The 27,110-nt window shown below is 41.1% G+C and overlaps 2 protein-coding genes across 5 annotated transcripts in view; one reads left to right on the forward strand and one right to left on the reverse strand.

Annotated features, from left to right (window-relative positions):
- LOC126485168 (unconventional myosin-Ie-like) overlaps nucleotides 1–27,110 on the forward strand; it is a 416,688-nt gene that overhangs the window by 100,696 nt on the left and 288,882 nt on the right. The gene's annotated exons all lie outside the window — the stretch shown is intronic.
- Nucleotides 4,622–27,110, reverse strand: part of LOC126485169 (uncharacterized) — a 57,868-nt gene continuing 35,379 nt past the window's right edge. Inside the window, exon 2 of the mRNA XM_050108849.1 lies at nucleotides 4,622–5,933. Coding sequence (XP_049964806.1) covers nucleotides 5,597–5,933 — 337 coding nt within the window. The 3' untranslated portion in view covers nucleotides 4,622–5,596. The remainder of the gene's footprint in view (nucleotides 5,934–27,110) is intronic.

Raw genomic sequence — 27,110 nt, forward strand, 5'->3', positions numbered from 1 at the left:
GGTAGTGAAGTGTAAGCAGGTGAATTATTGTGGTGCAAAAACCATGAATTGTTTCACCATAAATCAAGGCCCTCTCGCCCTATGCACTCTGATTGCTGAATGTAAATGGCATTGAACTTGTAAGTAGTACCCAGTAAGCAGTAGTAATCATCTGACCATCTGGCAAGAATTCATTGTGCACTATAGTGTTAAAATCAAAGAACGCAGTTTACATTTGACTGCTCTTGTTGAGGTTTTTTTGTTCTTGATGAGGCAGAATGCTTCCACTGATATGTTTCAGCATAGTTTTGAAGTCATATCCATAAACCATTTTCACCACCTGCAATGATATGTTTCTGTAGATCTGCAAAGTTACTGACTTCAAAATTTGTAACAAATTTTGCTGTCGCTTGTTTCATACCAAAAACATATGAAAAAATTTCTCCATAAGTGACTTCTCTGTGATCCTTCAATTGTTCATAAATACTTCTTTCATTTTTGCTACAGTTTCAGTGTTTGATGACGTGCAGGGTGCTCATTATCATGATTGTCCTCACAGCTGTCTTCCAAATGCTTATACCATTTACAGAACCATGTTTTACTTGTAGTTGACTCACCAAATGCAATATTTAACATTTCTGAAACTCTGTTGCTCCTTATTCTATTATTATATTAAAATTTAATGCAAAATTTATGATCAAGTTTCGTACAAAATAAATGTCACCAATACTACTAAAACATGTAAACTTTTTGACGGCTGACACCAGACTCAATATTTATCATAATATCCTAGATATGGAGGAGGACTTGCCAGTAGTTACTGAGCATGCAATGTGCAGTCATCTGTAAGCTGTGGTTCACACCAGTGCTAGTGATGCCTGTCACTTGGTTTCTGAGGCATCCTCAGTTCATACGGATGGCTGGTGGAAGTGGTGGAAACTGCTGGCCTTGCACACAGGGTGCAAGCCAAGCTCGCAATTTGCAGCGTTGTTCCCAGAATTGAGAGGGGTCATTTAGTTTGGAGCCAAGTGAAGGGTCTGTTATTGTCTTGGCTCCAGATTTCTGAACCTGAGTTATTGGGTGGAGAGCTGTAGGTCTCCTCTTGATAGGTCAAGGGTGCACTACACAAAGGAAGCAGCCACTCTGATAGCAGAGTACTTTAGGGTGCACTTGAAGGTTTTGTAGGCTAGGTGATAGTTTGAGGACTTTTGATTAATACTCATCAGTCAGCATGCAGATAGCAAAATGGGATCAGGTTGAGAGTAAAAATGCCTTGACTGTCAAAATTTTATGAGTAAATTGTCAAAGTATTTGTAACAAAGTTCATGAATTTATTGCCCTTCAGGAAATTTGTCATGCTCAAATTATTCTCAGGGCCAAGAACTGGCTGAAATCTGAAGTAGAAAGTTCTGAAATATTTAGCAAATCATGGAGTATACATCGGAAAGACAGATTAGATGTCATAGGAGAGGGAGTGTTTTGCAGTTGACAAAAATATGGTCTTCAATGAGGTCTGTTTTGAGCATGACTGTGAAGTTATCAGGATTCAAATAACAGGTCTAAGTGAAATAATTTTAATTTGGATGTTTTTATCAGCCACCTGATTCTGCAGTTTAGGAGTCATTCGAAGAAAATCTACTCTCAGCAGAGCAGAAATACCTGGATGATTCAGTATTAGTTGTAGGTGAGTTCGACCTGCCGAGCATAGAATGGAATATCTGTGGATTCATTCTAGAGTTTACGGACAGGCAGTCTTGCAAAGTAATTTTGAAATCATTTTATGAAACCACCTTGAGCATCCAATTTGACAGCCCACATGAAATGGAGATATTTTGGACCCTGTATCTACAAACGGGTCTGACCCTACCTTTTCAATGTCATCAATATGGAGACAGGGATTAGTCGTCATAATTTCATTATAGTAATGGTCGTTACTTAAGTTGATAAATCAGTTGGGAAGACTAGGATAGTATATTTGCTACAAAGAACAGATGATTGGAGATCATTTAGTTCCAGTATAATGGAAGTACAGGAATACTGACAAAGTTTAAATGGATTGTAAATCTTGCTCTGGAGAAGTGTGTATTGACTAAGTGGATTAAGGATGGAAAAGATACTCCATATTTTAATAACAAAATTTGGAACATGCTGAGGAAGCAAAGGCCATTGCATGCTTGGTTTCTCGGTTCGAAAGAGAGTGCGCAAAACAGGACAGGCAAAAATTAGTAGAAATTTATGTGTCTGTAAAAAGATTGATGCATGTAGCTTGCAACAATTACCACCATCATGCCTTGGGAAAGGATCTAGCCAAGAACCAGAAAAAATTCTGGTCCCTGCAGAAATCACTGAATGGCTCAAAGGCTTCTGTCTGATCACTTTTGACCAGTTTGGTGTGGCAGTAGAAGATAGCAAAAGAAAATCTAAAGTTTGAAACTTCACATTTAAGAAATCATTCACACAGGATTGTACAAACATATGTTCATTTGACCATTGCAGAGATGGATGACATTGAAATGGGCATCCCTGGTGTAGAGAAGCAACTGAAAGAATTGAAAACAAACAAGATGTCAAGTCCACAAGGAAACCGAATATGGTTTTATGGAGAGTATTGTATCGTATGGGACTGGGGACCAAGAAATCAGAAAGGCTTCGACTCTGCCTTAGCTTGCAGTGGTAAACAACCCCACAACAGACTACAGCAGTCCACTCACCCCACTGCTGCCTCACACCGAACCCAGGGTTATTGTGCAGTTCGCCCCCCCCCCCCCCCCCTCCCCCTGCACCGGGAACATTTCACACCAGACGAGTGGAGTGTAACCCCACTGTTTGTGTGGTAAAGAAAAGATGGTGTACACGGGTTTGCACAGTAATCACTGACATAGTGTAACTGAGGCAGAATAAGGGGAACCAGCCCTCATTCATCAAGGCAGATGGAAAACCACCTTAAAAACCATCCACAGACTGGTCAGCACTTCAGACCTCGACACTAATCTGCTGGGCAGATTCGTGCTGGGCATCGGCATGCCTTCCCGCCCAGAAAGCAAAGTGTTAGATTGCACGGTTAACTGGGCGGGCTTTATGAAGAGTACTCTACAGCATTGGCCCCTTACTTAGCTTGCTTTTATTGTGAATATCTTACTCAGTGCAAAGTCCCAAGTGAATGGAAAAGGTTGCAGGTGATTCCTGTATATACGAAGCATAAGAACTGACCCACAAAATTACAGACCAATTTCCTTCAACATCAGTTTGCTGCAGAATTCTTGAACATATTCTCAGTTCCAATATAATAAAGTTCCTTGAGATGGAGAATCTTCTGTCCTCAAACCAACACGGTTTTGAAAAGCATTTCTTGGGTGAAACATGGCATGCCCTTTTCTCACATGATATCCTGCCAACTATGGATTCCGTATTACATTCCAGAGAAGCTTGTGATATGGTGCCTTACCGCAGACTGTTATCGATGGTACAAGCATATGGAATATGTTGCCAGATATGTGAGTGACTGGACAACTTCTTAAGTAATAGAACCGAGTACATTGCCCTCAATGATGCATGTTCAACATTGACAGGGGTATCATCTGGAGTGCCCCAGGGAAGTGTGATAGGATCTATACACACAAATCATCTGAGGGACAGGATGAGTAGCAATCTGTGGCTGTTATCTGATGATGCTGAGGTGTACAGGAAGGTGTCACCATTGAGTGACTGTAGGAGAATACAGGATGACATGGACACAATTTCTAATTGGTGTGATAAGTAGCAGTTGGCTCTGCATGTAGAAAAATGTTAGGTAATACAGAAGAGCAGGAAAAACAGACCCATAATGTATGAATACAGCTTTAGTAGTGTGCTACTTGACACGTTCAGGTTGATTAAATATCTAGGTATAATGATGCAGTTGAATATGAATGGAATGAGCATGTAAGGATTATAGTTGGGAAGGTGAATGGTCAACTTTGGTTATTGGGAGAGTTTTAGGAAAGTGTGGTTCATCCTTAAAGGGAACTGCGTATAGAACACTGATGGGACCCATTAGTGTAGCTAAAGTGTTTCAGTCAGATTAAAGGAAGGCATCGAAGTCTGAGGTGGACTGCTAGATTTGCTACTGGTAGATTTGATCAACATGCAAGTATTATGGAGATGCGTTTGGAGCTCAAATCGGAGTAACTGGAACTAAAGCAACATTCTCATTGAGGAAAATTATTAAGAAGTTTTAGAGAACCTGCATTTGAAGCTGACTTTAGAAAGCTCCTACTGCTGTCTGTTTAAATTTCATGCAAGGACCACAAAAATAAGAGAAATTATGGCGTGTAAAGAGACACGTAGGCAGTCATTTTCTCCTTGCTCTGTTTGCGATTGGAACAAGAAGAGGAATGACTAGTAGTTTTGTGTTGCAGAGTATGTACATAGGTATACATGTACAGATTCTTTTTAGACGTACATACGAACACAACAGTAACAAAATTTCATGAATCATACTAACACAGAATGTGAAATTACAAAATTCCCATTACTTTTTGAATACACTGCATATTAACTGATACAACTGACATTATTGACTTGTGTGACATGTGCTCTATAAAACCAATGTGGATGAATGTATAATGGAGTGGGTAAAACAAGATGGCAGTACACAGCTTCATCGTTTGTTAAAGTGTCAAGAACATCTTGAGTTTTAATGCTCCATCAGAAGTAAAAACAGTTATGTACACTGTTAAAAATCTCACAGAATAAGGCATCACAAAGAATGCTATACACTTGTTGAGACCATTGGTACACTGATTGCTGAGTAGGACCTGCATATCACAGTCAGTTAGACTTGTTTTTGTGATGTGCATTTCATGTACTCACACAGTTACATGATTTGGCATTTATTATTTGCCATAAGTAATTGAGACAAACAAAGTTTTTTTCCCCCCAAGAAAGTCCTTCATAATATGTATTGTATAGAGTTCTTAAGTTAGGCATGTTTTGTCATCATTACAATTTTATACAGACTCGTACAATTGTTAATTCTATTTGTCATCCAACCTGTTGGAGCAAAAGATATTAGTAGAAAGAACAATGTATGTCTGCAGCTACAATTTTGGTATACAAATAAGGAATTGTTTGTTCACTTGCGTGCAAACTTGCTTGCATACACACGCCCACCTATATACATACACATATATTCAACAACAACTTTTAGACACATTTATAACATATCTTTTGGACAAATCAGTCTTTGCTTTGTTTTTAAAACATAAATTTGTGTTGAGGGTTCCAGCTTATTTTGATGGTATGGGCCATCAAAGTTACAGACTACAATAAGTTACTTCTCAGTAATGATTGCAAATTGCAGCTACTGGTGTGTCTTTTCAGTTAACTCACATTATTAATTGTGTACACATAGGGAGACTGAATGATGCCTCAGAAATATTTCCAAACTGCCACAGATATGGTATCTCTTTGATAGGAAATACAACTATTTCATTAAATTGTTCAGTTTGACAGTTCAGTTGCAAATCACCACCTGATCGTGTTGCACAATTCTACATCTCATCACAGTGAAAACAGTCTTTGAAAATCTGTGCCTACTGTGACAAAGTGGAAGATGGCAGTCAGTTTCATAGAAGAATTAGACAGTGTTGGGCAACAAGTCAGTACGATGTGTGTATCGCTGCACTGTTGGTGTAAAAAGTCTTGGAGGCAGTGTAACTGATGGGCGCTGCCTGTCTTCCCAGCGCAGCTGTAGTTGAATCAGTGCAGGTGTAGGTCTATGCTGCATTACTGTTCGTGATGGTGGTGCTGGTATTTGTTTTGGCAGTTCACTTGATGTCACGTGAGACCTTGGTTCCACAGTTGCTGCACGAATGTCTCTCCTGTTCCTTGGTTCAGCTCCAGGAGGAGGTCGTGGTAGTACTACTGCTCCAGCTATTGCTGTGAGTATGGCAAGCAGCCCCCAGATGCTGCATCTGAAACCAGAAGTGCATTGTGTTTTATGCAGATATTAAACAGCACCAGCATTAAGTACTAAATAGGAATAATAATAATAATAATAATAATAGTTGTGCCTGTGTTTGTCCTAAAAATGTTCCTTTACCAGCTTGTAGGTGCACTGTTTATGACTGTCATGTCTTCCTCATAGTAAGGTCAATGTAATTCATTATTTACAAATCATTTTGTATCTGGAATGAAAATATGTAACCAGTAATTGTAAGTCACTGATTATTCATGTCAATGAAAGACAAAACAAATTACTTTTAGGGAGGAAAATGGGAAGCAAAAACCTTATGAAAATTGGAACTGTAACAGCTGCATGTCCCTTATTAATAATGTCTTCCGATAAATTTATTGTAAATTTACTTATGACAAAGCACTATTGTCCATTTGACTGCTGGTGTCATACACAGAATACCTACTCTGATAGTCATCTGTAAGAGGAAAAAGTTCTGTTGGTGTTGATTGGCATTCTGCTATGTAAGAGCGAAAGGTACTTCTTTGACTAAGAGCTTTCTGTTCATCAGAATTCAGTTACAAAAGAATGAATAAAAACCTTGATAGGCAGGGATCTTTGCTGATTGAGATCTGTTGCCAGTAGAGAGGTATAGTACCATTTTGTATGTATAATGTACAGACAACTGTACACAACATATTCCAGCTTAATGAGATATTGTAGAAGTTAAGGATTTAATCAAAATTGCTGATCGATTGTTGTTGTTGTCGTCGTCGTCGTTGTTCAGTCCAAAGACTGGTTGATGCAGCTCTCCATGCTAGTCTGCCCTGTGCAAGACTCTGCAAAACCTACAACTGTATTCAAGTCTTGTTCTTCCTTTGTAATCCCCCCTCCCCTCCCCCAAACTTCTTCCATAACCAAATTGATATTTCCTTTATACCTTAGGATGTTCCCTCTAAACCATTCTCTTCCTTTAGTCAAGTTGTGCATACATTTATGTCCGCCCCCCCCCCCCCCCCCTTACAATTGAATACCTGCTTATTTCCTACCTAATCTAGAATTCTTCTATAGCACTACTTTTTTTCAAACTTCTGTTCTCTTCCTGTCTCAAATACTTATTGTCCACATTTCACTTCCATACAAGGCTACACTCCAGGCAAGAATTCCTAACATCTAAATTGATATTAGATGTTAACATAATCCTGTTTTTCAGAAACGCTTTTCTTGCTATTGCCAGTCTGCTTCTTATGTCCTTCATACTTCCACCTTCATTAATTCTTTTGCTGCCCAAATAACAAATTTCAACTACTTCTTTGTGTCTCATTTCTTAACCTACTTCTCTCAGCATTGACTGATTTAATCCTCTTACCAAATTTCTGCTTGATTTCCCTTATTGCTTCCTCAGTGTGCAGATAGAATAACATCAGGGCTAACATGTGCTACACTGGCTCGCTCCCTCCCAACTACAGCTTCTCTTTCATGTCCTTCGACTCTTTTTACTGGTTTCTGTAAAAGTTGTTGGTACCTTTTTCTCCATGAATGTTTGCTCTTCTACCTTCAGAATTTCAGTGTGTGTCTTCCAGTCAACATTGCAAAAGCTTACTCTAAATCTGCCAATGCCATGTCTGGAGGTTTGTGTTTTTTCAACGTATCTTTTAGGGTCTGTTGTAGGTCAGTATTACCTCAAATGTTCTTACGTTTCTTCAGGACCTGACCTGACCTTTCCAGATGTCAGCTTCTACCAGTTTATCCATTCTTTTGTAAATAATTTGTATTATTATACTGCAGCCATGACTTATTAAACTGATGATGCAGTGGTATTCGCACCTGTCAACACCTTCCTTTGTTGGAATTGGAATTATGACATTCTTCCTGAAGTTGGGAGGGTATTTCACCTGCTTCTTATATCTCGCACACCCAGTTGAATAATTTTGTCATGGCTGGTCCTCCCAAGCATCTCAGTAAATCTGAGGGAAGATCATATACTGCAGGGGCTTTAGTTCCTCATAGATGTTTCAGTACTCCGCCAACTTCTTCTTGTAGTATCATATCTCCTGCTTCATTTTGACCTAATTTCTGTTCTCTTTCTATAATATTGTCTTCAAGTTTGCCTCCTTATATAGGCCCTCTGTATATTCCTTCCAGCTTTCAGCTTTTCCTTATTTGCTTAGTGATGGCTCCCCATCTGAGCTCTTGGTATTCATACAACTGCTCTTTTCTCCAAATGTCTCTCTAATTTTTGTACAGGTGCCATCTATCTTTCTTCTAGTTGTGCATGTCTCTACAGCCTTGCATTTGTCTTCTAGCCATTTCTGTTTATCCATTTTGCACTCTCTCTCATTCTCATTTTGTAGACATTTATATTCTCCTTTTGGTGCTTTATTTTTATATTTTCTTCTTTCATCTCATAAAATCACTATCACCTATGTTACACAGGGACTTCTACTCCTTATACTTCCCAAAACAGCAAATATGATGTCAAGGCTGTGGTGTTGAATTTAAATAGGAACGTGCCTATCGTAAGTCAACTTTCATTCTGTAAACTAATTCTGTGACCAAGTTGAGAGGACACCACCCATTGTCATCCAATTCCTGCAGTGCCATTTGACATATCGTCGCTAGGCAATGAAAACCTCGTAACTCAAATTGGTCAAATTTTACAGGAGAAACAAAAAACTAATTATAGAAATCACATGAGGACCTGATTAGTTAAATGTAGTGGTTTCTGCTACACCATATGGATCCGGTCATTGGTACATAAGACTTTATTATGCACTTCAAATTGTCTGCTGGTTTTTGGAGTTACGAGGTTTTCACAGTTATTTTTTTGGTAGTGATGGAGATAAGAGGCATGTAACGAGTGCACGGTTAAGAATTAAAATGAACTTGTTTTAAAAAAACTTACTTAAATTTTACATTACTTGTGTATTATGAAACGTCTGTAACGATACATTGTTACAGATATAAAGTGAAATGAATAATTTCACTTTGATCAAAATATTGGAATCTGGATGTTAATAAATTGCAGTGTTTAAAAAACATAGAAACAATGTTGTTAGCTTTAATTAACCTTTTCTTACTGTAAACATTTGTGCAGTTTATTAACATTTATTATTGTTACTATTGCTGCTACACTGACAGTCATAGGTGGCTGTAAACAAGTTTAATTTCGGCTGCATTTTTTTATGCACGGACATGTTCTCTCGTTACAAATGTGAGGCAGTGTGTCATAAAATGAATGCACGTCCTTAGGACGGACCAGCTTTAGTTGTTGCAATTGCATAAACTTTTCTGCGCTGATCTTTAGTGGTGAACTGTAGAGAGGGGGCACTGTAAGTGAGCTGGGTATGTTTGACATCCTTCTTGGAAGTGGTTCCCATGTATCGCTGAACTTCAATTTATATTCCATTTTTCCCGAGGGATCATACTTGAGACACCGGATATCAGTCACTGTTGGATCCCCAATTTTGGATCCTGGCCGAATAGATGAATACAACGAGAGTTTATCATAGGACTTGAAAAACGTGTGGTCCAAATAATTGACAACATAAGGTCTAGGACTTTGTCTTGCGGTAGCACAAACTTCTACATAGCCAGCAGGAGTATAAACGTGTCTGTTCTTTAACTTCTTTTCTATGGTGGAGTGCATAGAATCACACTCCATTTGAGTGTGACCTTTCTCCAGAAATTTTTGCACTATTGTAATGCCTTTCTGATTGGCGAGATAAGCCAGTGCATTACTCATGACTGAGTTTCGATTCTGGTACGTGCATCCGTCGCTATAGAAAATAGCTTCTTAATCATTTTGGACGTACGTTTCTATAAAATGTACGAGTATACTGGCAAATTCCGAAGCTGTTAGTCCACCTTCACTCTCGTGCCAAAGGTAACAATAACCATCGTTACTTTTTAAATCATAGATGGTAAAGTTGTGGACCTTCAGTTTGCTTTTATAGTACAGTGCAGATGCTTTTAGCCTGGGAGAAAGGAGAAGTGCTTGAACGTCCATTGTAAACACTCTAGCTGATCCTAATTTATCACTGTTTTTCGCTTCCCTTGCCTCAGTTTTTGGGCCATATGCAAAGAGTATTCATTGTCTGAGAGATTGCCTATCTGGTGAGAACAACAAAGATCGCACTGGTCCTTTTTAGGCGAAAATAAGTTAAGATTATTTTCATCGAATACCTCGCAGAACTGTTTGTAAGCAGCTGGGATTTGTCCTCTTTTCTTGGAAAATTGTATATATTCCCTATGTAGTTCTGATTTACTCTGCCAGTCAGGTTCCAAGTAGAGTTTTGTGGAAGAACGACGGCAGTAATGCGATTCCAGTTTCGGCAACTCTGCAAAAAATTCTGATGCTGATTGTCGTCCACCTGAAACTTTCGTTGGTCTCTCCTGCAATTGAGGCCCTTCTGCAAGCGTTCTTCCTGATGCACTAGATGCCCATGTTCTGACACTCCATTCGCCTAAGCACAAACTATTCAGAAACATAGTCTTGCAGACAGTTTTTCTTTGCCCTTCTACTACAAAATTGTAATATAGCGTGTTAGAACGGTGAGATTTATTAGATTCTGAATTATTTCTGCGTCTTTTAACTGGAACGTAGTAGACGTGGCTTCTAACAAAAATTTTTCTTTCACCCCAAGACATATCCTGCCAGAAATGATTAAATATTCGCTGTCTCTGCTCTTCTGTAATATCCTTGCAATTCCTGTTCCGATTTAAGGAAGAATGTTTACAAGTACATCGTGGTTTCATTTCCCTCCTGCTCCTGCTCATTGTTGGTCTCTTTTTGCCAAACTCTTTGCATTCATAAATAATCCTGTCCCCTCATACGTTTTTCTTTCTGCAAACTTTGAAGTGATTGATTGCTTTTCCTTTTACGGCGCTGCTTAGTACTCTTCACTCCCACACCAACTTCGTCATCGTCGTCTTCCTTGCTCTTGTTACTGCTATGATCATTTTTGTTTTTATCTGGATCGTACGCATCACTACTGCCACTGGAGATATCATCCTCGCTGCTGTGTTCGAAAAGACTTTCAAACTCAGAAGTGGAATTCGCCTCTGTATTGGCTTCTTTTTCCGCATTATCTGTAGTGTAAACCATAACGTCATCAATAACATTTAAATAATTTAATCACCCCAACTTCCAAACAAGGATCTTACTTCCAGTTACAACAATATAAACTACGGTTTACCTTCATTTTGTAGGTCTACCCTTTCTTTTGGTGTAGGACAACTAGGAACCTGACTAGAATCTTCTTCCGGTGATTTTATACGATATGATCCGTTGTCGGCTTGTTTCACAAGGTGAAGAGTGAATTTACTCTTTTTACCCATAGCTGAAATCAAATTAGTTACTCTAGAATGTATAGGATTCTGTTCAGTTCTAAAATTAGAACCTCCTATGTACCGAGCGCATCCTGCTTTACGCGCGATGAAAAACTCGTAAGTCAACATTGTATTTGAGGTCATTATTAATTCTGTATATTAAAATACAATACATAAATACCTAGAAATACTAACACGTACCTGTAGCAATAAAGCAGTGTTGGGTCTGTCAGTCAAAAACGTTACTATCACGTCAAAAAACGTTTAAATCTCGGAGTATGTGTTCGCCCTGCACACTAACAATGGCGATTATCGGAGATACGAGGTTTACAGCACAAACTACTTATCGCTGGAGATGTGAGGTTTTCATTATTGCCGCTAGATGGCAACACCGTTCAACTCGAAGATGGAAGGTTTCAACAGCCTATGTGGCATATTTTTCTACATTTGGTAATGCAGTTACGTGGATTTCATTGTCAGATGGAGTTACGAGGTTTTCATTGCCTAGCGACGATATGCATTAGAGGGAGCATGTGGTTTGCACACCTCTCTCCCAGCCTTTTACATGCATAGTTCATTCTTCTCATAAGGCTAAGTGGACTAATCTCCTGCTGGTAAACAAAAGTCCTTGATGATGTGGAGCTCCAACACAGGTCATAAAGCAGCTGTTGTGCTGCAGTAGCAAAGTTTCCCATAGAATTAAAAGTTCTGATGAGTCATCCTGTTTTTACTGTCAGTGCTTTCAAATTTCATTCCTGTGGTTTGTAGTGAATAGGTCTGTATGTATATCAAGTGGTCATGCCTATTAGTAATTTTGTTAGTAGACCTTGAGAAGGACTTTGATTTTAGTTCAGTGAGCAATTGAAAAAAAAAATTTAATTTAGTAATGCATTTGGTGTTCACCAAGATACTCTTCCTGTTATGAAACAAGTTGAAAATATCATGTAAAAAAATAAAAATTGTGATCAGGACGAAAAAAGTGGGCCCAAAAGGTGATGCTGCCTTCCATTCTGAGCTGTGAACAGCTTGGGTCAATAAAGGTCTGTTATGGATGACTGAAACCTCTAGCTAGTTAATAAGGTCGGTCAACCTTGGTTACGACAACTTGTTCGCAGTCCACATACTGCATCGCCCACCCGTCCTTAATGTCCACCACCTGTCCTGTTTATGGGTGTTCAGGCGTATGCTTAACGAGTCTACCATTCCATCTACCCTTTCTCTTTTCTAAGGCTGTTGTAAACATTAACAGAATGAAGGTTGTTTTTCAGCTCGAAAACAAAGGGGCGCATAGGTAAGTGTGGGATAGAAATCTCCCTCCACCCACGGTCTCCCCTGGGAAAACTGTAGGCGAATGACGGGATAATTCCTTAAGTATCACGACTCCCCCCCCTCTCCCCCCCTTGCACGGCCCTCACCACATTGCCTTGTTTTCCTGCGCCAGGTATAGTGTTTCATGTCGAAGTGCATCGACCTCACGTTAAATATTAACTGTCCTTCCTCTTTCTCTAAATAGTGTACCGTATTGGGCGCACACCACGTTGGTCAAGTGAAAACAGTTTTTTAACATAGTAATATGTAAATATGAATAGAAATACCACAAAAGAAGTTGCAGTTAATACGTACGTTACTTGGATTTGCGTGTAGATATAAAATGACACACATGACTTGTTTTGTACTTCCGTATGTCCTGAGGGTTTCGTAGAGAGTTTCAATGAAGACGCGACACTAAATTTTGACGATTTTTTTCCCTCTAAATAGGAGATCTGTTTGGAACAGGTTGTGACCCAACTCACTGATTTTGTTTACCGTTCATCCACATAAAGTTGGCATCACGTGACTCGGCTTAAAGTAAGTGGATATTGACGCGCAGACATAATCTGGGAGGTTTAAATTTTTGGAGAACAGTGTGTTGGACAATGCCTTTTCATAGATGGGAAGTGTGACGTGCACAGACAACAATCAGTATCAGAATTGCGTTTATTTTTCTGCTGTACATGATGAAGTTCCATTCGTCATCTCCAACAGCATCCTCGGGGATTATATTTCAGTACTGTGTTGAGAATGAAACATGATAAATAAGAATTATTCCGTGTGCGATCAGTGCCGTTATGATGAAAAGACAGGCAAAGGATAATATCCGTGATTTTTTTTTTTTTTTTTTTTCCTGCGGGCGCGAACATGGAAGCTAGGTTCAAATGGGACCGCGCAAATTGCGACGCGACGCGACGCGACTGGGACGCGACACGCGCCTGCGCCAGGTCATGCGGCGTTGTGGTTATGGCACAGTTTCCCGCGTCGCGCGTGCCTCGCTAGCACCGTGGGAAATTTGAGGCGGGAAGCGGAAAAGTAGCCCGGCCATATGCTCACATCGGAACGGCGCATATGAGCCCATAGTATAAATTTTGCCTTACTGTGTACTACATGTTATTGCCCTTGGGTAGTGTTTCGTTTTTCGCCATTTAAGCGCTCCAGCTTTCTTCGTTAGTACATTATACTTTTCTGTTATTTATATCTGTGTAGTTTTGTTTTGCTTTGTTTTTCTTCTGTCAAGAAAAATGCATACTTCAGTAACTGGTGAGCCATTGGCCGCTGGAATTGTATCATATGCCTCCGCGATGTTTTCAGATCGCAAGAAGGGACAGAGGGTAGTGAATAAGGAAGCAAGGAATATTATAAAATCATGTGGTTAAGAAGCAAGGCAGGAAAGTAAAACAAGGTTATCTTCTCGCTGCCTAGTATGCTGGCGTATATATACGATCTGTTGCAAAAAATTAGAAAGGGATAATCTCCACAGGTGTAATCCCTTTGTGCTCCTGGTAAAAAGCGTCCAAGATCTGAAGTACAGAAGTCTCACTGTGATTACTTGGATATGGATGTAATAATGCAATACGACACACTGTACTACATGCATGTGAACATCACATTTCCACTGAAAGCTAGAAAACAGTCGAAAAGCAGTCACAAATAACAATGTTTTTATTAGTTCGCCGCGATGAGAGAAAGCATTTCAATTGTTGCAGGCACATTATGAGCATTAATAAACTAATTATACAACAGGCTATACAAATGAAGAAAATGGTCGGTATTACTACGAAAGTAGGAATATCCTATAAGAGTGTCATGATTAGATATATTTAATTTGTTGAAATGTGTCGCGTCCCAGTCGCGTCGCGTCGCAATTTGCGCGGTCCCATTTGAACCCAAAATTGCGCGCTGCGGTGCGTCGCGCTACCCGCGTCTCAATGTTGTGCCTAGCCTTGTTGGGCGAACACCCGCTCGCCGCTCACCTCATGTCGCCACCCATATATATGTGGGGCGAGTGGGTTGAGCTCTCTGTTCGACCATCATCATTTATGTTCTTCTTTGTTTCTCTTCGAGTGAATGTTTGGCACTGCGATTGTCTGCTAGAAGAGTCCAGCATCTCAGGTAGCGCGCCGTGTTAATCTCGCGTCGACAATAGTTTAAATTGTAACCTTCCCGTACTGCTGTTTCTACATCATTAGAATCATGCCCATTACCCACATATGCCATCAGATGCATATGAGATGAATACAATGAAGACAAATCAATTTGTCCGTAATCCATCGTGTACAACCCACTCATCTCTGAACAATTACTGCAAACTACATCCTTTTGAAACAGTTTACTGTCTCCATCCTTTGGTTTCTCTCTATAATCCCTCATCCGTCGTCCTTTCAACACTCCTCCCTCTCTCCCTCCCACGCTTTCCCTCCCTCCCCCCCCCTTCCCTCCCTCCCCATATTCGGTACTACAAATTTCTATTTTTCAGAAATGAATTTCTTGCTGTTGCTAGTCAGCATTTTATATCATCTTCACTCCGACCATCGTCAGAAATTTTGCTGCCTATATAGCAGCATTAAGTCTTAGTCCCTAACCTACTTCCCTCATCACCACCTGACTTAATTATACTGCAGTCCATAATCCTTGTTTTGCTTTTGTTGATGTTCATCTTGTATCCTCCTTTCAAGACACTGTCCATTTCTTTCAACTGCTCTCCCAAGTCCTTTGCTCTCTCTGACAGAGTTACCGTGTCATCGGCAAACCTCAATTTTTTTTATATTTTTCTCCCTGAACTTTAATTCCTACTCCTCATTTTTCCTTGATTTCTTTTACTGCTTGCTCAGTGTACATATTAAATAAGATTGGGGGTAGGCTACAACCCTTTCTCACTCCCTTCTCAATCACTCCTTCCCTTTCATGCACCTCGACTCTAATAACTGGCGTCTGGTTTCTGTACGAATTGTTAATAGGCTTTCGCTCTCTGTGTATAATTCCTGCTACCTTCAGAATTTCGAAGAGTGTATCAACATTGTCAAAGCGGTAGATACTGTTGCTACATGTAACACTTCTGTAGGTTATGTTTAAATTCCCTTTACTTATACTGTTAGTTTTATTAACATCTGAGCGATTAACACACCCAGCGAATGTTTTCAGATGATATTTTGTGTCCGCCAGTGCAATATCTTATAATTCTTCAGATGCGCGAGCGATTAACACACCCAGCGAATGTTTTCAGATGATATTTTGTGTCCGCCAGTGCAATATCTTATAATTCTTCAGATGCGCGTTATTTACTTTTGAACGCCGCTCCGAACCTACTTCGTAAATATACTGTCGCGTATGCCTCTGTGATAGCATCTATCAATCTTGACACGCAGTCAGTGATTGAAGTTGAGTGTACAGTGGACTGGTGTAGTGGTGAAATAGTTCTAGGACGCTTAGAGTCGTAGTCAGCCTTCTCTCCACGATCTCACCATAAACTACGTTGGCAAGAACGTCATTTTACGGGAGAACGGCTCCAGCGAAATGCGATGGGTGAAGAACAGCCGCAAAAAAAGTTTTGACCGTAGAGGAAAGTGTAGCGAGAGAACTTTCACGGCATTATGGTGGTGCTGTGGGTGCTTTGGCAGCTGCACTACACCGGCAGGCATGCTGCAACAGGCTTTCAGCAGTCAACATTTTACTGAGAAGTGGTTTGATTCTAGTTGAAATTCATAAGTAATAGTTTCAGAAAGTTTTCCATTTTTCATAGTTTATTTACGAGTACATAATACGCACCAAAATACTTATCGGAGACTCGTTCTCAAAATTAACCATGCAGTCCTAGTTTTTATAGTGAAAAGTGCGCTAAATATGCAAGGTGCGTTAAACATGGCGCGAATGTAGTTATCAAGTTACAAGTTACGCAACAGTTCGATCAGGACCTCCGTCTACGCTACAGGTCAGTTTGTCATCAGCCAAGATTTCAGGAGTAGTCCACTATTACGCTCTAGCTGAAAGAAGTTACCAGTATTAGGACTAATGGTCGCTACTTGCTGAAGAAACAAGCAGTTTTCGATTGATATTAAACTACGTATTTTTATTCAGTGAGCGGAGAAATCACGTCACGCGCGTCTTTGTTCATAACAGGCCGAAAAAAAAAAGTCATACAGACACACGTACAATGTAGCCAAGCAGAAAAGGTTATGTTGCTCATTTTTCTTCCTTTTCTCCAAGTCCATTTGATCTCTTTCTTGTAGAGTCTGTTAGGCACTTTGGTCATATTGCATCGTTCAAGGAAAAATTACAGAAATAGATCAGTAATTGAGTTTCAAATGGTGCTATGCGCAAATAAAAGCGGCGCGTGCGTACAGGAACTGTCAGAAACTGTGGGCTTCATTTTTCTAGCATTGTAAGACATATTCCGCCATAATGTTGCGCCTAAACCATGTTGTTGGCAGCCAGTACTAACTGCTTGATTTCGAGAAAATTCTCTAACGTGCAGTAACGAAACTTAGCGCTGCAGGCTTTTCATAAGAGCTCTCAGTTGCTTCTAGTACGCGTGGGCAGACAGGAGTGTGTGCAAGTTACCAATACGTCCTTTTCTCCAACAGTGGTACCCCATCCACATCTACAACTATACTTCGCAAGCGTTATTGTCTGTAGTGGAGAGAACTTTGTGCAAAATTTTTTGTGCCCCTTTTCTTATTCCAATCGGGATTGGTGGACTATAAGAGGAATTGTTTTTGTGCCTCTTTGTGAGCTCGATTCTCTTCAGTTTTATCTTCTCGGTATTTCGCGAGGAATCAATATGTTAATTGACGGTTCATGGAAACTATGATCTCGAAATTTTAACAGTATGCCACACCGTGATACACAATGACTTTTGTAGCATCTGGCACTAGAGTTGGGTAAGTATCTTCGTGACTTATTCGCGCATACTAAACTAATCTGTGACGTAACGCTGTGTTCTTAGACCTCTTCAATCCTGTCTCGTACGGGTCCCAGATTGACGAGCAGTATTAAAGTAAACTGTCGGACAAGGGTTTTGTAAGCTACCTCCTTTGTTGATGGACCGCACTTTCTGAGGAATCATTTACTGAATCTCAGTCTAGCACCTACCTTTCCTGTGATTAGTTTTATGTGGTCGTTCCACTTCAAACCATTCTAGAAGCATCCTCCAGGTATTTAATGGATGTGACTTTCCATTGATAGTTCGGCAGTTGTGTAATAACATAGTAATACGCGAGTGTAAAACGTGTTCAGAAACTGTTCAACAGCCGGACGTCAGTGTTATAGAATTTATAGTTGTGCGCATCTGTGCGGCGACCCTATTTGAAAATGGGAACTATCTCCGCTTTCTTCCAGTTACTATGAAAGCGTCGCTCCTCTAGCGACCTACGGTAGACGACTGCTAGAAGCAGAAGCAAGTTATACGTATTTCCTCACTAATTCCTTCTAGTGCATACTTATTTCGACTGTGACGGTGCACCCAATTTTTAACATTCTTCTGTCGCTTCACATTAAAAAGTTTTTCTACTTATGGATGAGCACGACCCACGTTCCATTTCGAAACAGTGCTGTGCTGAACACTTACTGTTTCAAACCTTTTGTTCCGTTAGGCTTGAACCAGTAAATCCTTCATCCGCCATTCTTTGAAGAATCGAAGTTCTAAGTATAAAACAGTTTAGAACTTTCGATTTCATTATAAATCAGTTAAATGTTTGACGGTAAGGATGTTTAAAGAGAGAAGCTTAGAAAAGGTTTGAAATTATGCCTAAAGTTTGTTCAAAGTCGGTAAGTGCACTCATTCTCAAATATTTCTCGGCCAATTTCGGTTGAAAAAAAGATTACAAAAAATGCGGAATTTGCTGTGGGATATCGGGGAATATTCTCGCGTCAGCCCATGTAATTTCATGAAGTTCCGATAGGTGGTGGCGCTGTACTTAGCCTTCAAAATGGCGTCTTTAAAGAAGGTGCGTTCCAAGCAGAGAGCTATCGTTGAGTTTCTTTTGGCGGAAAACCAGAGCATCGCAGATATTTATAGGCATTTGCAGAATGTCTACGGAGGCCTGACAGCGAACAAAGTAAGGGTGAGGTATTGAGCAAGGCGTCTGTCATCTCAAGAAGGTCGCGAAAACCTCCCCGATCTTTCGTGTGGCGGCCGGCCGCACAGGCGTGACTCCTGCAATGTTGGAATGTGGGGATATTCTGATTCGAAGTGACTGACGGATCACAATCGAACACGTTGTTGCGCAGCTGGATGTCTCTATTGATTGCGCTGTCACACTCGTCCACTAGTTAGGATACTCAAAAGGAGTGTGGTCGCCGCCTTCCTCACCACCTAACAGAAGACCATAGAGAGCAACGCAGGACCATCTTTGCGGAATTGCTTGTGCATTACGAGGCTGATCATCAGTTTTATTTGTCGAACATCGTCACATGCGATGAAACACTGATTCACCACTTCGAACCGGCAACAAAACGGCAGTCCACCTCTCCTCCGAAGAAAAAGCTGAAAACCACACCCTCAGCCGTTAAAATCATGGTGTTGGTCTCCGTTAGCTCTGAAGGAGATATCTTGTTTGATGCCCTCCCACAGGGTGCAACGATCAATTCAAGTGTATCGTGAAGAAACGACTTCATTCTATTCGTCGCACAAAAATGCAGACGAACTGCTTCTGCATGACAACTCAAGGCCTCACACAAATCTGCACACACTGTTCTGCCTCATCCACCACACAGCTTGGATCTCGCACCGTCCGACTTTTTTCTGTTTGGCCCAATGAAGAGCGGACTCCGCGGGAGGCAGGACATTGATGGCTGTTAGGTTATTTACGCAGCCAGACGTTGACTCCGACTTCGACCAGTATAGTGGTATCTTGTGGATATACAGGTGCTCCCAGTAAGGTGATGTTAGGTTGTTGTATTGAACATATATTATGTTGAAAAATGTTTTTTCAGACAAAAGAGTGGGGAACAATACGGTGTATTGGAATCCTGAATAAAACCAGTCTTCTTTCAGAAAAAAATGTGTCGCTTTACGTATTGAACGCCCCTCGTACTAGGTGAATATGGTCTGGGTAATTTGCGCGCCGTAAGTTAAGCTGCCACAAGACATATACACAGTTTCCAACAGTAATACTTGTCTTACTTCGTTAAGCCTTTAGCCTAAATGGGTAGATACCTCCTAATGGCAGATACGTCTTAACGGAAAGATTATGTCAGCATTTTAAATTCGGTCAGTAATTATATAAAAAACTGAAAATCAAAATTTTGTTGCCCATGGTAGTCTGTAGACAGGTAACTTGCAATTAGGACCGTACATCGGGTTAGCCGTGTAGTAATACAGATATTTGACACCGTCTGGTCTCTGCTTTGTCGAGGATATCTGCTTTGCAATTTCACAGATTGAGAGATAGGCGTTTACAACTAGTCACATCTCGGCGAGATTTTAGACTTGAGACGCCGGCTTCTCGGAAGGCGTCCGTTCCGCTTGCGCTGTCTGTCCAGCGAGCATGCAAGGGCAGCGACGGCGGTAGCGAGGCGCGGCGCGGCGTGCCGCTCTGGTTTCTGCCGACTGCACAGCCGAGTGAAAGTTATTTCGCCTGACCGCCCGTGCCTAGTTGTCGGCGGCAGGCGCTCGGTCTGGTAACCTTTAGCTTAGCTGTACCCGCGGCAAGGTCGGCCGCATGCGCACGCACACGCAACACGCACTGCGCGCATCGGTCGCGCACGTCCCGCCCAGTACGCGGGTGAAAGCCGGGGCAAGGCGCAGCGCGTGATAAGAGAAACTGTCGGGCCGTGCTACGAGCCGCCGTGGCCCGTGTCCGCGACAGGTGCTCCCCTGCGTCCTTCGGCCTGCCGTGCTTCCCAACTGTTATCAGCCGGCCTCAGTGGTGTTTAACGGCCTAGCTTTCTGTGTGACATTAGGGGCGAAGCGAAAACAAGCGGACGTGCGTCAGTACGTCTCTCCGCTGTAAAAGGTAGGCGAGCGCGAGCAAACGGCGTTCGACGGAGTTCGTTTCGCATGCGTTTGTGTTCGCCCGTCTTTCTCTGGTCTTTTAAGCCCCTTTTACACGATGACTGTCTCAGTCGACTACAGTGACACCTCTCAAGACTACACCTTTAAGCCGACCTCCTCTCTAAACTACCATAGTCTTAAGGAACGAAAATAAACTTCCATAACACCAATGCGCCTTTGTCCCCTTTAACCATAGAATACTGTACTAGTTTCGAACCCTTCCGTACGTATACCTTCGTCGATTCGACTACAACACCTAGGTTTGGCCAGGAAAATTAGTAAAAGCGACGCAGTGGTGGAATTATAAACCCTCGCCTTGCTGCGAGGACGGCGCACCCCTCCCGTCCACAACAATTCTGGGGTACTGAAGGGGAAGTTGTTTGTCGAATTGAGTACCACTAATATTCTAGCGTTAAGATGAGCCCCCCTTTTCCCGACCAGCGACCACTCGTTAATTAACAGTGTTCTCCCTTTAAGACGACCACAATCAATCATAGAAGGAATTGAAACACGGTATTACTGTAAGGTTTCTCGATCTTTAAAATTTCTTTGTCATTTGTACGTCTAACCGCAAACAGTTCAGAATTATCCCCTGTAATAAAGAATCATGGCAGCCATGGCTACTCCAAATAAAAGAAAACTTGAAGTTTCAAAAGAAAACTTGTTCTTCTACCAGAACAGTGAATTTCCGTTATTAGAGAAATTGAGAAAGTAATATCTCAGCGTCAGCTAGCTAGTGAGTTTAACAAGTTTAACTGTGGAAAAAGTCAAACGCAAAATACCATTGCGAATCCCTGCAGGTATGTTAAGGAATGGGAAGAAAACGCCAGCAAAAATTCAAAGAAAAACAGTGGCAACCATTTTTAGAGTGGGATTATAGAGCACGTCCCAAAAGATTGCCCGTTAGTGGTCCGATGCTACAAGAAAAACTCTTAAATTTGCTTATGATCTTGGAAGTCCTAATTTCAATGCAGGGGTATGGTATTGTTTTCCGAGCAGTCTGTAGATAACCTGCAGAAGTTAATCAAGATTTATTATCCGACTGGATGTCGAGACTTAATTATAAATACAAGCGGCTATTGCGATAGTGGCATTTACAACATGAAGCTTTGCCAGACAAAGCTCTGAAGGGTGAATAACTTAAATTTAAAAAATGAGCATTCAGAAACGTAAAATCTTACTTTTCGTAGATAATGCAACATGCCATTGCAGCGAAAAGTCTGAGATGTGGAAGTTAATTTTCCTCTCAACACAACAGCGTATTTTCAACGTCTTGACCAAGGATTGATCCGGTCTTTTAAAAGAAGCTTTTGCGATCTGTATTTGCGAAAATGGACAACGCTACATCCGTTTATTATCTAGTTAAGTATGTGACCGTAGGGGATGCTATCAGCTGGATTCAAAGTGCGTGGAATAAAGTGGAAAACAAAAATTAGAAAGTGCTAATTAATTCTGATTTGCAGTCTTCAAAAATGAGGACGCTGGGGAAGAAGAAGGTAACGATGAATCAGTAAGAGTTCTCAATCAGCTGCGCCATGCTGCCAGTATTGAATTGGATGTTTCTACGATGAACATTGTTGGTAACTGGGAAGACATCGTTACAGAAGCCAACCCAGATCTTCAGTGTAGTGGCAACAAAAACAGAGATAGTGAAGATAAAGTAATTCTTGTAGTGGCTATCCCATTGTGTTTTTCATTGTAGCAGTTGTCATTAATTGTGTTTAAATGATTATTTCAGCGTCACATTTTAAGTTGATCACCCTTTAAGAAGACCACCCCTCCAGATGACCACTTTCTCACAAAAATTCGTGTGGTCGGCCTATAAAGAAGTTTCCATTTGTGGCAAGTGAGTTTACGGCGGACGTTTTATTTCCGTACTGAGTCTCACCTGTCACGAGTGGTCGTTCTCGTTTTGCACATCATCGATAAAACTGGGTTGTTTTGAGAGCTGTCTGCTTTGCAGTTTGGCTCCCAACCGGCGGAAGTGAGATTAGCAGGGACCACTCTTTTACGAAAAATTCCAAATATATAAGGGGCGATCAAAATGTTCCCCTTCGAATGCCTTGGATATATCTCGGTGCCTATATACCCGCGTCGGAGTCGCGCCGTTATGCCTGTGTGCTGCAGAAAAGCCCCCAAACGAAAAAATTTTCATCGCCCCTTTCACAGTTTAGTGGACAGTCAAATGGCAACGAGACAGATGGAGTAACCTAACCTAATCTAACCGAAGGTAATCAGCTGTTCATTGTTTGAAAAGTCATCGCGATAATTGTTAATACATTTATTCCACTGCGAGACCAAGACTGTATCTGGGCGCGCACCTCTTCGCCTGAAGCAAATTTACAGACACGAATGTCTTTCTTCAGGCTCCAAAAATATGGAAATCGCCTTTGGGGAGGAATCGGGACTGCATGAAAGATGTCTGAGACGGGCCCGCGTGGTGCCAAGGGTGTGTCGACTATAGTGCAGAATTTCGCTGGGAAGTCCTTACACGGTCTTCTTTACGGTCCCGATCTGTCCCCAAGTGATTTCCATATTTTTGGATCCCTGAAGAAAGACACTGGTGACCGTCGCTTTGCTTCAGACGAACAGGTGCACCCCTGGGTACAATCTGGGTTCCGTAGGCAGCCGCAAACATTTTTCCATGAAGGCATTGATCGTCTTGTCTGACAGTAGGGTAAATGTGTTAAGTTATGTCTCCTTTTCATTTGAGTGCCCCTCGTAGTAACAGACATTAGAAACAAGCAATGATAATGTCCAAACCGAAATTCATAATCGACGTTCAGTACAAAAGTCACATGGTAAATTGAGAACTATAAGAATAGGAAAAGTGCCGGTGAAACATTTCAGAATATCTACATTATTTCCTCGATGAAATATATACTTCCAAACACATCAAACAATATTTATAAGGTGGTAAAAACGCATTTTTACTTTATGCTTTGTAACTTGTTTCCTTTCTAACAAGTGCTAAAAACACTGATAATTATTGTTCCTGATTTTTTTCAGTGTTAAAACACCTTTCATTAAAGTCGTTCATCTATTTACGTTATTATTTATGCGTAGTGTAGGAATTTTTTTGTCCAGGTATTGTAAAACGTAAATATCTTGTTGCTTTCAGGTATTTTGTCTCCCTTGTGGGAGTACACTAGTAGGGAAAATACCATTCCCTCCAGCCACTTTTCCACTGTGTCACGAGAGCAAAACAAACAACGAGATGAAGAAGACACACAAGCACGAAATCCTTTAGAGTAATAGGAGTGAGCTCGACAGGAACAAATTGACTTCTGATGTTGGCAGACGACACCACGGTCCTGTGTTTCTGCACATGCGCAATCTGCAACAGACTCAGGCACAACTCCACCTACTCGCGACGTGGTTGGCGGCTGCTTTGCACGCAAAACACGTGGCGCGCATCCACAGCGAGTAATCGATTTTGACCAGAAAGCCGCTCGTGTAAAATGGGCTTTAGCGAACAATCAAAGCAGTTCACATCCTCTCCGCTTCGGCGTTAGCAGCACAGAGAGTATTTGTCTGCTGTTCTCTTCCGAACTACTGTTGTTGAATTGTGCGAGCGATTGAGTGCATGACGAAAATTTAATGTTGATAAACTGGCATTCTACGGATCGGAGCGTGGAATGTCAGATCCCTTAATCGGGCAGGTAGATTAGAAAATTTAAAAAGGGAAATGGATAGGTTAAAGTTAGATATAGTGGGAATTAGTGAAGTTCGGTGGCAGGAGGAACAAGACTTTTGGTCAGGTGATTACAGGGTTATAAATACAAAATCAAATAGGGGTAATGCAGGAGTAGGTTTAATGATGAATAAAAAAATAGGAGTCCGAGTAAGCTACTACAAACAGCATAGTGAACGCATTATTGTGGCCAAGATAGACACAAAGCCCATGCCTACTACAGTAGTACAAGTTTATATGCCAACTAACTCTGCAGATGATGAAGAAATTGATGAAATGTATGACGAGATAAAATAAATTATTCAGGTAGTGAAGAGAGACGAAAATTTAATAGTCATGGGTGACTGGAATTCGTCAGTAGGAAAAGGGAGAGAAGGAAACATAGTAGGTGAATATGGATTGGGGGGAAGAAATGAAAGAGGAAGCCGCCTTGTAGAATTTTGCACAGAGCATAACTTAATCATAGCTAACACTTGGTTCAAGAATCATGAAAGAAGGTTGTATACCTGGAAGAATCCTGGAGATACTAAAAGGTATCAGATAGATTACATAATGGTAAGACAGAGATTTAGGAACCAGGTTTTAAATTGTAAGACATTTCCAGGGGCAGATGTGGATTCTGACCACAATCTATTGGTTATGAACTGCAGATTGAAACTGAAGAAACTGCAAAAAGGCGGGAATTTAAGGAGATGGGACCTGGATAAACTGAAAGAACAAGAGGTTGTACAGAGTTTCAGGGAGAGCATAAGGGAACAATTGACAGGAATGGGGGAAAGAAATACAGTAGAAGAAGAATGGGTAGCTCTGAGGGATGAAGTAGTGAAGGCAGCAGAGGATCAAGTAGGTAAAAAGACGAGGGCTAATAGAAATCCTTGGGTAACAGAAGAAATATTGAATTTAATTGATGAAAGGAGAAAATATAAAAATGCAGTAAATGAAGCAGGCAAAAAGGAATACAAACGTCTCAAAAATGAGATCGACAGGAAGTGCAAAATGGCTAAGCAGGGATGGCTAGAGGACAAATGTAAGGATGTAGAGGCTTGTCTCACTAGGGGTAAGATAGATACTGCCTACAGGAAAATTAAAGAGACCTTTGGAGAGAAGAGAACCACTTGTATGAATATCACGAGCTCAGATGGCAACCCAGTTCTAAGCAAAGAAGGGAAGGCAGAAAGGTGGAAGGAGTATATAGAGGGTTTATACAAGGGCGATGTACTTGAGGACAATATTATGGAAATGGAAGAGGATGTAGATGAAGATGAAATGGGAGATAAGATACTGCGTGAAGAGTTTGACAGAGCACTGAAAGACCTGAGTCGAAACAAGGCCCCGGGAGTAGACAACATTCCATTAGAACTACTGACGGCCTTGGGAGAGCCAGTCCTGACAAAACTCTACCATCTGGTGAGCAAGATGTATGAGACAGGCGAAATACCCACAGACTTCAAGAAGAATATAATAATTCCAATCCCAAAGAAAGCAGGTGTTGACAGATGTGAAAATTACCGAACTCTCAGTTTAATAAGTCACAGCTGCAAAATACTAACGCGAATTCTTTACAGACGAATGGAAAAACTGGTAGAAGCGGACCTCGGGGAAGATCAGTTTGGATTCCGTAGAAATGTTGGAACACGTGAGGCAATACTAACCTTACGGCTTATCTTAGAAGAAAGATTAAGAAAAGGCAAACCTACGTTTCTAGCATTTGTAGACTTAGAGAAAGCTTTTGACAACGTTAACTGGAATACTCTCTTTCAAATTCTGAAGGTGGCAGGGGTAAAATAGAGGGGAGCGACAGGCTATTTACAATTTGTACAGAAACCAGATAGTAGTTATAAGAGTCGAGGGGCATGAAAGGGAAGCAGTGGTTGGGAAAGGAGTGAGACAGGGTTTTAGCCTCTCCCCGATGTTATTCAATCTGTATATTGAGCAAGCAGTAAAGGAAACAAAAGAAAAATTCGGAGTAGGTATTAAAATCCATGGAGAAGAAATAAAAACTTTGAGGTTCGCCGATGACATTGTAATTCTGTCAGAGACAGCAAAGGACTTGGAAGAGAAGACACTCTTGAAAGGAGGATATAAGATGAACATCAACAAAAGCAAAACGAGGATAATGGAATGTAGTCAAATTAAATCGGGTGATGCTGAGGGAATTAGATTAGGAAATGAGACACTTAAAGTAGTAAAGGAGTTTTGCTATTTAGGGAGTAAAATAACTGATGATGGTCGAAGTAGAGAGGATATAAAATGTAGACTGGCAATGGCAAGGAAATCGTTTCTGAAGAAGAGAAATTTGTTAACATCGAGTATAGATTTAAGTGTCAGGAAGTCGTTTCTGAAAGAATTTGTATGGAGTGTAGCCATGTATGGAAGTGAAACATGGACGATAACCAGTTTGGACAAGAAGAGAATAGAAGCTTTCGAAATGTGGTGCTACAGAAGAATGCTGAAGATAAGGTGGGTAGATCACGTAACTAATGAGGAGGTATTAAATAGGATTGGGGAGAAGAGAAGTTTGTGGCACAACTTGACTAGAAGAAGGGATCGGTTGGTAGGACATGTTTTGAGGCATCAAGGGATCACAAATTTAGCAAAAAATGGCTCTGAGCACTATGCGACTTAACTTCTGAGGTCATCAGTCGCCTAAAACTAAGAACTAATTAAACCTAACTAACCTAAGGACATCACACACATCCATGCCCGAGGCAGGATTCGAACCTGCGACCGTAGCGGTCGCTCGGCTCCAGACTGTAGCGCCTAGAACCGCATGGCCACTCCGGCCGGCACAAATTTAGCATTGGAGGACAGCATGGAGGGTAAAAATCGTAGAGGGAGACCAAGAGATCAATACACTAAGCAGATTC

This window comes from Schistocerca serialis, chromosome 6 (assembly GCF_023864345.2).
Source record: "Schistocerca serialis cubense isolate TAMUIC-IGC-003099 chromosome 6, iqSchSeri2.2, whole genome shotgun sequence".
NCBI classification, from domain to species: domain Eukaryota; kingdom Metazoa; phylum Arthropoda; class Insecta; order Orthoptera; family Acrididae; genus Schistocerca; species Schistocerca serialis.